Here is an 18961-nt window from a genome sequence, read left to right on the forward strand (position 1 = left end):
GGGGTCAATAGACTGAGGAGTCCCTGACTCCACAACCATTGCCTCATCTTTCCTTTCCCATGACTCCAGTTCTCTTCCAAGGTATGGTTTCAATCGGTCCGCATGGACAACCTTACATTTACCACCCTTCTTTAACTGAATGCGGAAAGTCACATCAGACAGCTGTTTGATGACCAACCACGGACCCTCCCAACGCAACTGAAGCTTTGGCGTCAGGTGCCTTTTCTTGGCTGGGTTAAAGAGCCACACGAAGTGCCCTTCCTTTAGCCCATGGTCTGATGCCCTTCTATCATAGTCTTTCTTTTGCCGTTGGGCACTCTTCCCAAGACATTGTCGAGCTCTCTCATGCGCTCGTCTCATATTCTGCCGCAGACTCTCGGCGAAATCTGTCTCAACATCGTCCTCCACATCGGCACACTCAACCAACAAATCAACCGGAAGGCTCACCTCCCTACCCAACATCATCATATTTGGGGATTCCCCAGTAGATTCGTGGGGAGTGCAACGGTACGCAAAGGTTGCGTACGGAAGACACTCATCCCAATCTTTTTGCATTCTTTTGGGGTCTATGAGCACCGCTACCATGTTTACCAGAGTCTTGTTGAACCTCTCCACCATCCCGTCGGACTTCGGATTGTAGGCAGTTGTACGGGTTTTGGTGATGCCCAATACACGGCACATCTCGCTGAAAACACAAGACTCGAAATTGCTACCCTGATCGGAATGTAACTCTTGCGGGACCCCAAATCGGCAGACAAACTCATTTACCAACTTCAGTGCTACTGTACTCGCTGTCGCATCTGGCAGCGGGTAAGCCTCCATCCACTTAGTACAGTAGTCCCCTACCACCATGATCCATTGATTGCCACTGTCCGACCTCGGCAGTGGCCCGAGCAAATCTATGGCCACTCTCTCCATAGGGACACCCACACGATATTGTTGGAGGGGAGCCCGCCTCTTTCTGGCGGGTGACTTCCTTTTTGCGCACAAGTCACAACTCCTCAAAAAGGACCTTATGTCTGCTGACATACCGGGCCAGAAATGCCGATACTTCACTTTGGCCATGGTCTTATGGACACCCAAATGCCCACTCAACTGCCCTCCATGTAACTCACCCAATACTTCTTCTCTGAACTGCTTAGGGAGAACAAGTCGCAACCTCACCGAATCACCGGTATCTGACTCCCATTGTCTATACAAGAGACCCTCTTTAACCACTAACTGCTTCCACACAGACCAATACGCCTTGTGACTCTTCGAAAGATGAGACACTTCCTTCCATTCAGGACGATTCTCACCCTTTCCTTTCAGCTTGACCACCCATCCAACAATGTCATCCTCTACCTGTGCTTCTCTTAAAACTTCTGAGGACAAGACTGGTTGAACCACAACACCCCTGACTTTGGGATCTTCCCTTTGAGGAAGCACCTGTTGGTCCACAGAACTCTTTTGGTCATCAACGGTTCCTTCATCTCTACCACATTGCTTGCATTCCCGCCGGGACAATGCATCAGCATTTCCATGCTTCTTGCCCGGCCTATGCTCAATCTGAATGTCATATTCGGAAACCACTTCCATCCACCTTGCCAACTGGCCCTCCGGGTTCTTAAACTGAAACAACCAACGAAGCGCAGCATGGTCGGTTCTCACCTTGACCTTTCTACCATACAAGTACTGTCTAAAGTGCTTCAAGTAAACCACAACAGCCAGCAACTCACGACGGGTAACGCAGTAGTTCCTCTCCGGCCTGCTGAGTTTACGACTAGCATATGCCAAGACCTTCTCATTCCCTTCCTGGACTTGGGACAACACCGCCCCGATACCATCACCACTTGCATCGGTGTCTAAGATGAAATCTTGGTCTGGAATTGGATAGGGCAATACAGGTGCAGTAACGAGCATACTTTTCAACTCCTCGAAAGCACCCTGACAAGACTCATCCCATATAAAATCTCGTGACTTCTCGGTTAACGTATGCAGAGGACTGGCTATCCCTGCAAACCCACGGATGAATTTCCGATAATAAGATGCAAGACCCAAGAAACTTCTTACATCTTTCACACACCTTGGAACAGGCCAATCAGCCACCGCCTGTACCTTTTGCGGATCTGTGGCCACACCCTCTGTAGACACTATGTGCCCTAGGTAAGCTACTGACTGTCGGAACAAATGGCACTTGCTTGGCTTCAACTTCAACCCTGCCTGCCCAAGTCTCGCAAACACCACTCTGAGACGCTCTATCATCTCGGTCACTGACCTCCCAAAAACAATTATGTCGTCCAAATAAATCAAAAGAATGTCCCATTGCAGACCTGCCATGACTTTCTCCATGAGCCTTTCAAAAGTTGCTGGTGCATTACAAAGGCCAAATGGCATGCACTTCCAGCGATACAGCCCATTTCTCACAACAAAAGTTGACTTCTGGCTTGCCTCCTCGTCAAGTGCAACTTGCCAATACCCCGAAGCAAGATCTAGGGTCGAGAACCACTTTGCCCCACCTAAGGCATCAAATGTTTCGTCAATGCGTGGGACCGGGTATGCGTCCTTAATGGTGACTGCATTTAATCTTCTATAGTCGACACAGAAACGCTTCGTCCCGTCCTTCTTACTCACAAGAACAACATTCGAGGCCCAAGGGCTATCTGATGGCTCGATCACACCTCTCTTTTCCAAGTCACGGACTTGCCTGTCTATCTCTTGCTGATTACAGTAAGGTTGACGTCTTGGCCTCTCTTTAATAGGCCTAGCATCACCCGTTTGTATATGATGTCTAACATCCTCTGTTCGACCAATATCATGGTCACCACTGGAAAAGACATCACGGAAATCACACAAACATTTCTTTACCTCCTCGTGGTACTTTGAATCAACACTTGCAGTGCCTCTTTCATATAAGTCACTTAAAAAACCAGGAACTTCCAGTGGTGGGTCTGCTATCGACCCGGGGTTACCTTCTATCAAATCATGCTCAACTTGGCAAATAACACCAACAGTCGTTCCCTTTCGGGCAACTCTCTGTTCCTTACCAGGATTAAACACCCGCAGTGGAACAATGTCGTTCCCTGCCTCAACCAACGATCTGGCCAGTACCAATCCTTTCTTTGCCAGTTCACCACCACTCTCTAAAGGTTCCACTAGGGCTGGACCTGCAAAAAGATTACTTCTCTTCACTATGGTACCAGGGACAACTGCCTCATAGCCAGCAGGAATCACTGTGTTTTCAAGAACAACCACACGACCAACAAACGGTTCCCCGACACTGCTGGTACATTCAAACTCCTCACCATTCAAACTCCACCTCTTAGTTTGAAAATCTAATTTCCCACCTGTGGGTACAAGGAAATCCATCCCTAAGATTCCAGGACAACGCATCTCTGTGAAAATTGCCCTGACCGACTGGGTGGTTCGACCAATCTGAATTTCTACCTCAGCGATGCCCAGTACTGAAAGTGGACTGCCATCCACTTGTCTCACCTGTATGCTTCCCTCTCCCAAAAGGGGCCTTCGCTCCTTAGGAATTTGGTAGTAAACCTCACTGCTGATTAGAGTGTCGGTTGACCCAGTGTCAACCAGAAATCGACACTCTGTGGCCCTGACTAGCCCATCTACAAAGAAACCATAACGGGGATCAACACTCGACTTAGGCAGATTTATCACTCTTTGCCCATCTTCTACCTTTCTTCTCTTCTCGTCAACTATTGAGTTGCCATTGTATTGCCTCTTGGACCCTCTCCGACTTCCAGCCGCCCCGTGGGTCCACCGTGTGGCTGGTTGCCGTTTCCCTGATCTGAAGTCGTTTTCTTTGGGGGTTCCTTGCATTCTCTGGCAAAATGACCTTTCTTGTCACAATTGAAACATTTCCAATCTTTCCCCTTGCCTCTCGCAAACTTTTTCCTCCCTTGGGGGAACTCTTCTGCCTGAGCGGGCAATTCAACCGACTGACCTGAAAATCGTCCCAGCAAGTCAACCATTGTCTTTAAAGTCTGAGCCTGCAACTCCAAATTGGCCTCCATCTTCTCTACTCTCTGATCCAGACCAGAGTCTATTGCCCTCGCCATCTTAGGAGGCTTACCATCAAGTATCCTCTGCTGCTCCACCTTTTCAAAGTTATCAGTCTCAAGAGCAGCCCGGATTGCCTCGTCCAGATTCTTTGGGCGGGCCCGGTTTATACCCTCCCTTACTGACCGACTATCCACTGCATCAAGAAAATGATTCTTGGCCAACCTCTCACGAGACTCCTCTTGGATCTCAGGGTACGCTCTAAGCGTTAACTCATGGATAGCTTGACCAAGCTCTTGCAGGCTCTCCCTCGGCCCTTGCCGACGATGCCTCAGCTCTACAAGATAGTTCTCGCTCTGTCTTCCAGAACCAAATCTCCTCTCTAGCAATTTAACCAATTCACCATAGGTACGCTTGTGACCAGGGGAAGCGTCTCCCAAAATTCTGAGAGCATTTCCCTGAAGGCTCGCTGACAAATACCTCGCTGATTGCTCTTCATTCCACCCGTTGACCTCTCGACATGACTCGAAATGTCGGTGATATTCTCGCCACCAAACTTTGCCACTATACCTATCAGGGGTGATATTTGGGCGCCGATTGTTACGCTCCAACATCGTACCCTCTTCTACAACACAAACGTTCGACTTCTTCAAGGGCACTGTACCCGTTACAGCTGAACTCATCACAGGAAGCACTCTTCCCTCAGAAGAATTGTTAGCCACTTCCTTTGGACTTTTCAACCTCTTTAGACTAACCACATCTGTGTCCCTAATAAATGGATTTGTACTCTGTCTACCCTGTTCCATAAAACTCTGATTAGACACAAAAGACTGTGCATCGTCTCCATCATTGTCAACAGAAAAAGCCTCAGCAGGGGCGGGTGTCTCTGAAACATAGCCTCTTAGGGGGGTACTCTCTCGATTTCCCATCGCCCTATCTTTCATCAGGGGCCTCACCTGGGAGGACATAACCATATCCTGAAATGGATTCATTCCCATACCAGAACCATACCCAGAAGTCTTCTCTGGGATTTGGAAGTCAACCTCCGAGTCCACCTGAAACCTCACACGACTATTCTCGTTAACAGCCTTACCGCTCCCTTGTCTTGGGAGATCGGTGGCCTGCCTATGTGTCAACGTCTCTGGATCTTTACTCATCTCAGTATAGTGGTCCCTTTCCCACTGCAAAAGTTCCATGTCCAACTTTGCACGAAGTAAACCGTCTTGGATTTTCTGCAATTGCACATCAACCCCAGGGGTACCCTCTTGGACTTTGGAACCTTGACTCATGTTGGTTTACTATACCTCTAGTCAACCAACCGGCGACCAGTAAACCCAACACAAAACAGAATCAAATCTACCTCTAGTCCAACAGCGTCAACCACCGTGACGTCAACCACCACAGCTATTAAATCTACCACAAACAAATTTGCCAGAACTCACAATACTGTCTCCCTCTCAGCAGTATCTCGTGTGGTTGCCAACCAACGGGTACCTCTTCTCCGTTGCTGGATTTCACTCCACACACAAAAAATCTCCACTGCAAAAATACACAATAAGGCAGCTAAAAGCACCAGGAGAACAATAAAAACCCACAATTGCATTGCCAACTCTTGAACCTGTGGTCTATTTCCTCTTCTTTCTACAAAGGAGGATTAATCTTTACAAGCAGCTGGACTTTCACTAGTCAAACTATGGATTTGCAAAAGTGTCAAACTCTGATTCCTTGCAGTTCGCCGTATCTGTCTCAACTCCAAACGAGTCTTGGCCAACAGGCAAACCACAATCAGAACAACAATTGCCAAAACCAACAAAAATACAGCAACAATCCACATTTGCATTGCCACTCTTGGACCTGTGTACTACTTCCTCTTCTTAATAAAAAGGAGGAATAATTTCTACAAAGAGCTCGACTTAATCGACTACAATCATCCCACTTCTGACACCATTTGTGGCGGAATAGACTTGTTTACTATTTAATCCCGGGCCTACTTTCACCCTCAGAGTTTGGATTAATAAGCTACTGAGCGTTAAGGAGCTATGTCCGTTTTGGAGGAAATATACCGCCGATCGTAGTCAATTGTCTAGCTCTTATAATAACAGGTAATCAATGCACAAAATAAATCACAATGGACAGTTTAATTCAGAACAACGAACATCAATCAGTTTAATTATATTGGCCTTCTCAAGTATCGTTCACAGAATATCAAGGGTTGAATTAGATAACCATGAAGAAACAAATCACTCAGTAAACCATGTACTGTGTCCCTGTTCAACCGGGTGTGCCCGTAAAACCACTATAACGCCACCCCCGCGCCTAGTCAACCAGTACACCCGAGCCTTGACGGGTACACACGTCCGTCAACCTCAGCCTGCACTGTTGTACTAGATTTACTTATACCCCACGTACGCAGCTATATCACGCACGCAGCGGTAGTCAACCAACGCACGCAGCGTTAGTTGACTCTCGGCGGGTAACTGGAACACACGTCAATTAACCCTGCCAACCTTCACGGCTAACTGGTACACACGTCAGTCAACCACTTGAGTCTCTCTCGCTCAAGATCCTCTATGGCATCAACCACACGCAAAAGTAGCGCACAGCAATTGTACAGAGCACCCCGTAAACAAAACAAAGAACACGTACCTGTGGCTTCTATTGGATCTTGCAGCAGACTGATTAGCCTCGTGTGTGCACGGCGTGCACACACGACGGCCAACCCGTCGCCCCGCCTACAACACATGCGTAGATCGGTGCAAGTCACCGACCAGCTCGCGCACGCGCCGTTGCATCACTCCTTAAACACATAGCAAATGCACTGACCGTCACAGTAGCCATGCAGGTAATTTGTTTGTTTATGGCTAGTCGTTTGCAATCATTTCAAACATCCATGTCTCGTTACCTACCATCAGATTCTACCACAGTCTCTACACCAGCTCCATTGATGCACTTGACAGTCACGTAGTATGATGTATTGTGTTGTAGTTGTCCTTCAAAGCTGCTATTGAAAGCTGTCTGGTTCAACCCAACATTGACAAAGTCTTGTAAGTCTACAGCACCTCTGGATGTTCCAATGGCCCAATAATGTTCCTGAATGATTGCAAAGAACAAAGCACATTACCAGACTCAGTTTATAAACTGCTTTCAAATTTGAGCAAAACCGATCTTATGACAAAACTTGATTTTGTCTTCTTGCCCAATCAGTATATGGCCATTTTCGAATCCACAGCTTCGGTTGGATTCGGCTCCCGGCTCGGGTGCCGTCCTCTCGTCTGAAGCCCTGAGCACGTATACGCAAAGCACACGCAATATTTTAAAAACAACCGTAGGCACAGCTAGCCTAAGCCGAATCTGGAGCCGCAACTTGCCAAACAACTTGCCAAAATACCTACTATCAATTAAAACTTTTAAGTTTACACTGGACACTATTGGTAATTGTCAAAGACCAGTCTTCTTACTTGGTTTGTCTCAACATCTGCATACAAAATAACAAACCTGTGAAAAATTTAGCTCAATTGGTAGTTCTGTGCTTAAAAATAAAATTCTGAGGTCTCAAAATCAAATTCAAATATTTTAGTGAGAAATTGTTTATTTTTTTTTAAAAACTAGGCTACTTCAAAGGGAGCCGTTTCTCACAATGTTTTATACTACAAACAGCTCTCCATTGATTGTTTACAAGTAAGCTTTTATGCTAACAATTATTTTGACTGATTACCAATAGTGTCCAGTGCCTTCAACTAAGAAATCATCGGCATCAACAAATATAAAACAAGTTAGTTTTACCTTGATTTGACTTTCCATGTCTATGAATTTCCACAAAGCCTGGATTGTGGAATTAGAAGACTGGAACTTTGTTGGTTCATACTCGCTGCGATTGATATCCACATAGTATAAGAAATCAAGCTCTGCTGGAGTATCGTCAATGTAGAAACCATTCGAAGATGAAGACGCTTCTTGACCATTCCCTAGGACACACTTAACTAAGGAGATACATACAGAAATAACACCTAAAGTTAGGCCGTGTCCGAAAGGGCGACTTCGGCTACATCAGCTACGGCTAGATCGCGCGCATCTGCTATTCTTCAACACTGGTAGACTTGCTGATCTAGACGTAGCTGTAGCCATTTATAAGTGCATTTGATGATGACATTGGGGAAGTTTCACAGATCTGCAGTTCAATTTCCCCACATATTCAGAATCGTTTATTCACAACCTTTCGTCTATGGGATTTAAAGCATATTGCATGGTGAGGTATTAGTATATTATTTGGTTTGCGGTTACACCTTGTGTGTGTCTACTTGCCAGGTAGATTTTCACAGGTTTGTTATTTTATAAGTTGTGATACACAAAGTGTGGGCCTTTGGACAATACTGTTTACCAAAAGTGTCTAATGGCTTTAATATGTATTAACGTTTCGACTAGCTTGCTCTAGTCATCGCCAACCCTTTTAAGGGTTAGCGATGAGGGTTACTTAAAAGGTTACTTGAGGGTTACTTGAGGGTTACTTTAAGGGTTACTTAAAAGTCTCTTATCAAAACTACTTATAATTATTACCAAACCTACCTGTCAAGAAGAAAGGAGAAGGTAAGCCATCCTTCCCAGAAGCAGATGAAGTATTATTTGTGTCGTTCCTTGTGGTGTTAAGGACTTCCAGCTTCGGCAGAGTCAGGTTGGTGAGTGTGAATGTGATGGAGCTTTCCTCCATGGAGCATGACTGATTACACTGGTACCAATCACATGGATTGATACACGGTACACACGGCCGGGAAATCTAGGCAAAATGTTGACAAAACTTATTACCAGGTCTACATTTTGATCTTGTGAAACTTACTCTCTTAATGTAAAAGAGTGGAAAAGCATTCTTTGAGGAGCCATATGAAGGACAACTCTTTTTTGAGTGGTCTTCCACTTATTGAAGTGTGCATCTTTTTGAGTGATTTTTCACTCTGTCCTGGAGTGAAACCCCTCTAAAAGAGTGAAATAACCACCACTCTTTTTGAAGCGCCATATGAGGGACAGCTCCAAATGTAAAGAGTGGTAATTTTCACTCTTTTACATTTAGAGAGTAATTATCTTGATTTCTTTACAACATTTGGTGTACCTCTTTAAAGGCACTATAGACACGTTTGGTAGTTATCAAAGACCAGTATTCTCACTAAGTGTATTCCAACAGAAAAAACTTCAGCCGAAGCCTGTTATTGTGCATTAGAAAGCACATACAGTATGCAACAAGTTTCATTCGTCTTTCATTATTCTCTTGCAAATTCAATGACCAATAATGAGCCGAAATTTTTACAGTTTTTGTTTGCGTGCGTAATGTTGGGATACACCAAGTGAAAATACTGGGCCAAATTTCATAAAGCTGCTAAGCACAAAAATTTGCTTAGCATGAAATTTCTTCCTTGATAAAAACAGGATTACCACCAAAATTTCAATTTGTTGCATTTTCCATGCTACTGGTATTCAGCTCTTGTTTGCTTATCCTGAAAATCATGTGGATATTTGGTTGGTAGTCCTGTTTCTATCAACGAAGAAATTTCATGCTAAGCAAATTTTTGTGCTTAGCAGCGCTATGAAATTGGGCCCTGGTCTTTGACAATAGTCTTTGGTCTTCTTAATGTAAATCTCTGGACAATGTGTTTTGAGTCGTACAAAAAGTACCTAAACCCTTTAAGTACCTTACCTCCTCATATGCCACAATGTCGGTTTGTCCCGCTTCACTACCAACACCAGCAAAATATCTGGACACAGGACTGGTACCTGCTCTGAATGGTAACCCATAGCGGCATAGCATACTAGCATCTGGAGGCATCCTGTAAAAAAATAATTTGTTTTATTCATTATTGTATTTCTTTTATTCATTTTTGTTATGTCTTATGGCGTGAATTTTGCAAGTACATTTTAATTTATGGTAAAATGATATAAGTGTCAGTCTGTGCATAGAGGACATTATCCATTTATACTCTCTCAAAGTAAAAGAGTGGAAAAAAACCCACTCATTTTGTCAGCCATATACTGCTCTGCAAACAACCATAAAGGCGGACAACTCTTTTTTAGAGCGAAAGACGTGTACAATCAACGCGATAGAGAGAAGTTCGTTCAAATTTCACTCAAAAAGAGCGACACAGGTTGACTTTCACTCACAAAAGAGTGAAACTGACACCACTCACCAAGACAGTGAAATTTTCACTCGTTTACATTAAGAGAATTTAATGTGTAAGCCAAGGATTTTGTTAGAAGAAAATGCAAATACTACCTTAAGTTTTTGATGGTTGCTGTAGCAGTCGGGGGGTTGAATGGGTCATCTAGATCGACAACATAGTTATCTTTGTTGAAGACATGAAGGATGAGTTTGGTGGATGAAAACATGACAGGGATACCGGTCAGAGAAGAGAGAAGATTGCCATCGATGTAGACATTAAATGACCACTCATCCTGTCAAAACATAATAACAAATAATTAAAACAATGAAAGCCATTTACATCTTAAGTCATTAAACAAGTTCATCTGGATTGTTGATACTCAAATTGAATTAAAATGATATGTCAGTAACATCTGCATTATTTTTTTGATTCGGGAAACGAACCTCCCAATTCATTATTTGCATCTTGTACATAAAATGACTGCTCTTCATGTCAACAATGTTGATTTGAAACTTGTCCAGATTTTGGGAGATACAACATGTCATCAATTAAAGCAGTTAATCAAATGATTTAGACGTTTGAAGAGTCCTACTTTAATGATTCATTTATACATTTTTCCAGCATGTCATACGCAATGATTTTTTCCCCTTAAAGTTTAAAAAAAGGTCCATGAAAAGTAGTGATCATCGCCTCTTCCGAGTTTCCAGGGAAATAAGCCGAACATTTGAATAACAAAAATATGTAAGTATTGTTTTTGGAGCTTCACTTTGGTTTAAATAAGGAGGAAACTATGAACATATTTACACATGTTTGTACCGGCAAGTTAGTTTTAAAAACATGTACTTGAAAGTGTTTCCAAGGAGAAATTCAAGATGGTAGAAAGTTGGTTTTAGTTGTGATGAGGAGTGAGCGACCATACAACTACAAATAAATGTACCTCTTTTGCATCAAAGGGCATGACATTGAAATGAATAGAGTAGTGATGTTCCTCCATGGACGGGTCAAAGTTCAGATCTACAGACTGTGACGTCATCGGCCATTCATCTTCAAAATGACGACACCACAGCACGGCTTGTGACGCATTGCCATCTAAGGTAGAAATAAAACAAAATAGTGTCATAGGAAACTGTGGCTTGATGTTTCTTGGTTAAAGGCAGTGGACACTATTGGTAATTGTCAAAGACCAGTCTTCTCACTTGCTGTATCTATGCATAAAATAACAAACCTGTGAAAATTTGAGCTCGATTGGTCGTCGGAGTTGCAAGATAACTAAGAGAGAAAAAAACACCCTTGTCACACAAAGTTGTGTGCTTTCAGAAGCTTGATTTCGAGACCTCAAATTCTAAACTTGAGGTCTCGAAATCAAATTCATGGAAAATTACTTCTTTCTCGAAAACTACTCCACTTCAGAGGGAGCTGTTTCGCACAATGTTTTATACTACCAACCTCTCCCCAATACTCGTAACCAAGAAAGGTTTTATGATAATAATTTTTTGAATAATTACCAATAAGTGTCCACTGCCTTTAAATAAGGAAAATAAAGAAAGTTATTTTAATAAATGCTTGAGAAATAAGGGAACAGAAAGTTTGGAGATTGTTTTACTTGGGATATCTTCTTATAAAAAAACACAATAAAAATAACATACAAACCAAAGAAGCATTTTTTTTTAAACATATCTTCAACCAGATCTTTGATACTGATAGCTATTTGTTTTTAAATCCTTAAAACCTTTTAACATTTACGTTATATAAGGTCAGTGTATAATTAAGTTGGATGAGTTATGCCAGCACGCATTTAAACGTAGGATTTAGTGTACATGTTTGTCCCAATGGCATGCCTTTCACAATGATAGGACTCCTCGATAAATTTCCACTTTACTGTCACATTAAACTCCTCCACGACTTCTTCGGTCCACACTTGACATCATTCGCTTGAATGTTTCCCAAGCAAACAAAGTTCTAGGTAAGATTTTTTCCAAGGTAGCTGGGCCAATGATTTGGAACAATCTCCCTTCTGCCATTAGGGAATTTGTCACTCTATCTACATTTCGTAAAGTTCTAAAGACTCACAATCTCCCACGTTGATCGCTTTCTAGTGCGTTATGATCTAGATGGAATAGCGCCGAACCAATTTTAATTGTTATGTTAAAGAGGAAAAACCAAGAGCTCCGAAAAAAGATACTAACTTGGATGGAGTTGCAGACCACATGCTCTCTGGGTAGTCCATCTGCCGCTATCTTCATCAGAAATGCCGTCACCATCTGCATCTTTCTTACGAATGGTCCAGGGTGTTCGTCTAGCCATTGTAACTACCTCAGTGTTTACTTGAACTGAGTCTGCTGTGGTTATTATGTCTGCCGGTTCATCAGCAGTAGTTATGTCTGCCGTTTCATCAGCAGTGGTCATGTCTGCCGTTTCATCAGCAGTGGTTATGTCTGCCGTTTCTGTGGTCACTAACTCAACTGTTGTGCTATTGACTGTTGAGTAATCAGAGGTTGAGTCGTCTAGTCCAAGGAAATCTTCACAGTTGCATTGAGAACAGTCGGACTGTTGAGAGATAATAAAGAGAAAATTAATAACTTTTAAACTATTGATATTGGTAACAGTTATAATAATGGAAACTTTTAAAGCACTGGTATCATGGCGCTGCCGAAAAAAAAAACCTGAAAACAGCCAAAAAGCAATGACAGTATTATCACATTATTAGAAAATAGAGTTTGTAAAAATGCATCTTTATATAAATGAGTTTTTGAAAATTTCACAGTTTCAAAGGGACTTTTAAATCCTCGGTGCTGCACTCTGGAAACTTCTCTGCTCCATCAAATATTTTTTTCCTCAACGAGTTTGTGTTTTGAAGATCGCAGGCCAAGACAACTATTAAACTCTCATTACGGAGATACCATATAAAGTTCTTGATTTCTCATTTTTTAAAAGTTGAAGATGGTGAGTAAATTATTATAAACAAATCTCTGTCTTCAAACTATTTATGTGACGTCACTCTAATGCTAAAAGTGTAGATTCTTTTACAAAATACAGTACTTGACAACGTTAAAAGCACTCATAGAGTTGGCTTACAAATTTTGTAAAAAAAATAATGATGAATCGTCGTTTAACAAAGTACAACGTCTTGGAAAAATAGTCTAAGTTTGAGAGTATACTCTTAAGTGTAGATTCGTGACTACAAAGCACTCGACTTCGGCTCTTACATTCTACCCACGAATCTACACTTTCTCATGCATTCTCCTGAACAGAAAAGGTCAATACCTGATTGAAGGGTATTACATAGCAACACTGGCATATCCCTTCTTGCCAATTCTCAGCTCCACCAAAGTCATACTCTCCGACCACTCTGTCTGGACCATCCCAGAACAAAATACTTGTGACGCTATGAAGGTCTGATGATGCAGCCAACAGATCAAACTGAACAAGAAAAATTACCAAAAACACCGACAGATTTAAAAACTATCATCAAACCTATTAAGTTTTGATGCAAAGACAATTGTAGTATTGGTAACAGAAAGTAAAGTTGGCTTAGAAAATAAACCAAACTTAACAAATAAGAAAATATGGAATTATGGCAACGGGAGTAAAAATTCTTAAAAACATTTAACCAGTTAGTAAACAAACTTAATAAATAGAAATCCTGAAATATTAAAAATGCAATTAGGTCTAAAATCTAAAACATAATTGAGAAGACGAAAAATACCTGTCTTAAAGATCACAGATTTACATAAAACTTACACAGTCTAATGATGATGATAGTAAAGAACATCCCTTAAATTTTGTTTTGTCTGAAATGATATACTTGAAGAGAAATAAATAAAACTAATTTTAGTTTATCGCTCAGTGAGCGTTTTATTCAATTTTTCTTAAACAACGTCGTGCAAAGACCTAATGGCTGATCGATCTCAAACTTCTACAGTTTTGTCAGTTAATGTATATGGTGGATTAAATAAAGTGCTTACACTGCTAGCAATTATTTTGATAGCAAAAAGCAATTCTGTATGTTCCTTCAAAATATATTGGATTGTACTCCCCAAACAACTTTAGAACCTTTACCTCAAACTCAGAGCTCCGGACAATTTGTGCATTAATGACATACGCTCCGGAGAGCATACGGGGTCCTCTTGTATCTCGCTCCATCTTGAGAGACACACTTTCATCCGATGCAGATACCTTAGAGAAGCAATCGGGTGAAAATAAAAATGACTCTCAAAATTCCTAAATGTCTTTCAAAATTGGATTTGTTTCACATTATAACAATTTGATCGGTGTCAGTTTTTACGATTGTGTGTGTAATATTTTCTTTGCTGCATTTGTATGGACTTTTCGGTGAACTTTTTATGAAATTTTTATTGCTCGTAATTTGCTGCAATTTGTATGGAATTTTTGTGTTATTTGTGCCTTCGTGCATCCTCGGATGGAGATGGCACAAAATCAATGCAATAAATTATTATTAATATTGTTATTATTTTAATCTAGTTTGTACTAGCATCTGTAACGTCTGGCATCTGCCACTTTACTTATGTTAACAGGGAACGGAGAGCTGTTGATATTATAAAACATTGTGAGAAACTGCTCCCTCTGAAGTAACGTAGTTTTTGAGAAAGAGGTATTTTCACACTCAAATGTTTTATTGAATCTGATAAAAGAAAATTAGGACCTGAAGTCTTTTTTCGGCATTTGAAAACAAACACAATTTTGCAAAAGGGGTGTTTTCACTGGTTTGTTATTTTATGCATTTCGGATATCTTACCTGTTGATTTTGGTACTCTAAATCCCAGTTGTCAATCCCCATATTCCAAAGTCCGCTGAAATCCAATGCCTGCCATTTTGGATCAGTGAACGAAGTGTCTGTCAGAGGGCAGGGTGGACCCTCTGGGTTGGGCTGGTGTAAGATTGTTCCTGGGATAAAGGAAAATGGAACCGTGAAAATATAAAGTAATCTAATATTGTGGTTATATTATGGTTAGGGAGGTAGGGGTCACTTTAAGTCAGATTGGTGTTAAAATGATTTATTATTGATAAATTGTATTTACAAATCGGCTTTATAGGAACTCCACTGTATTGCATAATTAAATGAATAGATAGCATAGAACTGCCTCAAAATATTCGTAACAGATCTTTGTTGAGTTGTTTCAAAGGCAGTGGACACTATTGGTAATTACTCAAAATAATTGTTAGCATAAAACCTTACTTGGTAACGAGTAATGGGGAGAGATTGGTAGTCTAAAACATTGTGAGAAACGGCTCCCTCTGAAGTTGAGTAGTTTTCGAGAAAGAAGTAATTTTCCATGAATTTGATTTCGAGACCTCAAGTTTAGAATGTGAGGTCTCGAAATCAAGCATCTAAAAGGCACACAACTTTGTGTGACAAGGGTGTTTTTTTCTTTCATAGTTATCTCGCAACTCTGACGACCAATCAAGCTTAAATTTTCACATGTTTGTTATTTTAAGCATATGTTGATATACACCAAGTGAGAAGACTGGTCTTTGAAAATTACCAATAGTGTCCACTGTCTTTAAAGTTCTTGCAGTAGCTTTGTTCTTGTAGAGCTTTGTAAATATTTATATTTATTTATTTCAATTAATTTTTTAAATGAGCATCTTGTGTGATGGATACCAGCTGTTTCCTCAATCTTGTTTGTAATTTTTTATTGTTTAGTTAATTTGTTGCTCGTTCTTGTCTAATCTTTTTTTTTTGTATTGTAAAGCGCATTGAGAGTACTTGCAGTACTGATTTGCGCTATACAAGTATTTCTTCTTATTATTATTATAAATATTTATATTACTATTATTTTATCAGTAAGCATTATTCTGTACTCACCAGTGACTTGGCTTCGACTATACGTATCTGTCAGATCCATCATGAAGTCGTCTCCATCAACAACCAATCCAGAACTAGGCTGTGATAGATCCACAAAGATTGGTCCTACCTTGGTTGCAGTGCTATCCCCTGCACGGTTCACAGCTTCTAGCTCAACAAAATACGGGTGGTTGGTCTAAGAAAAGAACATTGAGAAAATAGAATTATGTTGCAAATAAGTTACCAACCTCAAGTACCGATGGTATAAATGGAACAAATATTGAATGACCTGACGTTTCGACCCTAGAAGAGTCTTTCTCGAAGGCTTAAAGACACTGGACACCTTTGGTAATTGTCAAAGACTAGTCTTCTAACTTAGTGTATCTCAACATATGCATAAAATAACAAACCTGTGAAAATTTGAGCTTGATTGGTCAGAAAAGTGGCGAGATAACTATGAAAGAAAAAACACCCTTGTCACAAGAAATTGTGTGCTTTCAGATGATTGATTTCGAGACCTCAAATTCTAAACTTGAGGTCTCGAAATCAAATTCGTGGAAAATTACTTCTTTCTCGAAAACTACGTCAATTCAGAGGGAGCCGTTTCTCACAATGTTTTATACTATCAACCTATCCCCATTACTCATTACCAAGTAAGGTTTTATGCTAATAATTTATTTGAGTACTTACCAATAGTGTCCACTGCCTTTATTGACATCACAACACAACAAACATAACAGATTACCAAGTGTAACATTTATTGTAATAGTTTAGTAAAGCAGCAAGGCAACTCTTTTTACGAGATATATTATTGTTTTTTTCTTGTTTTATTTCTTGATTACACCAACATCAGTATTAATCAGACAAAAGGTAATCCGGTTTCTGCGCCCGAAAAATAACTTTCTTCATCGGACATTTCCCTAAGCAAGCACTTTTTGGATTTGGATACAACTCTCAACGCTCTTGTTAGAACCAAAAAAAGAAGAAGAAGACAATGAAGAAATTTCAGCTACGTAATAGATGGGGAGAAAACCCCAGAGAATTATTCTAGGGGAAAACCTACGCAGTCAAAGGTACTGAAAAACCAATCCACATACTGTCCCCGTCGGATTTCGATCAGAGGTCCCAGAGGTGGAAGGCGAGGCAAGACACCAATATACCAACCTTAAATTGCCTTTAAAGAACATTTGTTTTGACTTTCAAGAATAAGGTGGAAAGGATAGATTTTCTGAAACAAACTTACCACTAAACTCAACTCTACATAGGTAAACCCTGAGATACCCGGGCCAAGAATCATCCAATCCTGACCAGGAACTGGAGTAAGGTTACCGCTGTCTTCCACTCTACAAGATGCAGCCTCAAGAAGACGGATATTGAAGGATTTAATTCCACTCTCTTCATCTATGTAGTCCTCCCATGCCACATGAATTGAATCCGTGCTATCTGTGTATGTCACCAGCTGTCACAAACAATTGATATGAGTCCAAATGAAAGACTATTTCAGCACTCAAAATAGTTTTTATTTTTTTTTTTTCTTCTTTGGGTATTCGGTGAACCATTCAATTAAATTCAAGTCAATTTTTGTACGCCAAGCAAAAAAGAAAAAGAAGACTGCTATGAGAGAAGTATTTATAAACTAGTTGGGCTAAAGCAAATGGGTGATAGTAAAATGCAGGAGCTGTGGTCGATTTCACAATGATGAGTCCTAGGAGATTAGTCCTAAAAGTATGGATAGTCCTAAGTTAGAATGAGTAACTCTTCCTAACTCGAGATAAGACTAGTCTCTAATTGTAAAGGAGTGAAAAACCACTCTTTAAAGAGCCATGAAGGACAACTCTTTTTCGAGTGGTCTTCCACTCTTTTAGATTGAAGTTTGCATCTTTTTGAGTGATTTTTCACTCTGTCCTGGAGTGATCGAAACCCCTCTAAAAGAGTGGAATAACCACCACTCTTTTTAAAGAGCCATATGAGGGACAACTCAAAATGTAAAGAGTGGTGTTTTTCACTCTTTTACATTAAGAAAGTAGTCTTATTGCTCCACCAGCCATGCTTATGATGAATGAAGCCTACATCCGTATTGACTGTAAAGGGGGTAAATATGTTTAAGCCCCAGGGAGTAGGTGGCAACGGCCCCTTGCAAAATGGTTGATTATCTGCTGGCTTGTATATCTGCTGGCGACTTGCATAAAACACTAGAAAAACAGATCCTTTGTATATTAGTCGTGTTCTGCACTCCATAACATTGTTTCCACAATAATTTAAGATATTATTTTTTATCAAGATGTGTACTAACCATGTCATAGAAGGGTCCAGCACGAAGGCGCCCCTCAATGGGTGGAGTGATATCTACCGAGAAGTGACTAGTAGAAGAGTTACACTGCCCTCCTTCGTTCATTCCTTGAACACAAGAATTTAATATACAACAGTGCTTTAGAATCCTTCACTGCTTGAATAATAGAGATATAGTAATTTTCTTGTAAGGTCTAGTTTGAACAAAGGGTTCACTTGTGAGGTCCATTGTTCAACTGTTTAAAATACCCGACAAGTGGGCTCCGCCCAAAGCCCAAACACACCCACACAAAGCCGTTCTACATGAGTGACTCAGGAACAACTACAAGTAAAGAACTTAGTCTACAGTGAAGCACAACTTACCAACTACCGTCACAAAGTATGAACCTTCTTGCTGAAGACTCAGTCCTTTGATCTCCTGATAGGTATCATGGGCAATAAAATGCATCTTTGTTTCATTAAACGTAGTCTTGGTCTCGTCTGCTGCTAGAAGCATGTCCAAACAGTCCATGTTCTCTGGTGACACAGTAGCCGAAGCGGCATTGCCCAGGCCGACATAGTAGAGTAGGATGGGGAAGGTTGAGTCAAATTCTTCCCATTGGAGTTTGACTTCGGAGAGCGAATTGACGAACTCTGGGATTTTAATCTCCGTAGCTGGTTGGACAAAAACACATTTTAGTTATAAGGCCTAAACTCTTTGCGTTGTTAGATAATAATGAAGCAA

The 18961-nt window shown here is 40.9% G+C and overlaps 1 protein-coding gene across 1 annotated transcript in view; it reads right to left on the reverse strand.

Annotated features, from left to right (window-relative positions):
- The window catches only part of LOC139945370 (uncharacterized), a 152515-nt gene that overhangs the window by 18061 nt on the left and 115493 nt on the right, over nucleotides 1–18961 (reverse strand). Inside the window, exons 106-119 of the mRNA XM_071942719.1 lie at nucleotides 18601–18891; nucleotides 18242–18345; nucleotides 17192–17407; nucleotides 15970–16144; nucleotides 14899–15047; nucleotides 14202–14318; nucleotides 13407–13562; nucleotides 12329–12689; nucleotides 11080–11231; nucleotides 10256–10434; nucleotides 9683–9812; nucleotides 8563–8770; nucleotides 7783–7979; nucleotides 6906–7089 (exon numbers count right to left, since the gene is read on the reverse strand). Of these exons, the coding sequence (XP_071798820.1) occupies nucleotides 6906–7089; nucleotides 7783–7979; nucleotides 8563–8770; nucleotides 9683–9812; nucleotides 10256–10434; nucleotides 11080–11231; nucleotides 12329–12689; nucleotides 13407–13562; nucleotides 14202–14318; nucleotides 14899–15047; nucleotides 15970–16144; nucleotides 17192–17407; nucleotides 18242–18345; nucleotides 18601–18891 (2619 nt within the window). The remainder of the gene's footprint in view (nucleotides 1–6905; nucleotides 7090–7782; nucleotides 7980–8562; nucleotides 8771–9682; nucleotides 9813–10255; nucleotides 10435–11079; nucleotides 11232–12328; nucleotides 12690–13406; nucleotides 13563–14201; nucleotides 14319–14898; nucleotides 15048–15969; nucleotides 16145–17191; nucleotides 17408–18241; nucleotides 18346–18600; nucleotides 18892–18961) is intronic.

The sequence above is a fragment of the Asterias amurensis genome, chromosome 12 (assembly GCF_032118995.1).
Source record: "Asterias amurensis chromosome 12, ASM3211899v1".
Taxonomy (NCBI): domain Eukaryota; kingdom Metazoa; phylum Echinodermata; class Asteroidea; order Forcipulatida; family Asteriidae; genus Asterias; species Asterias amurensis.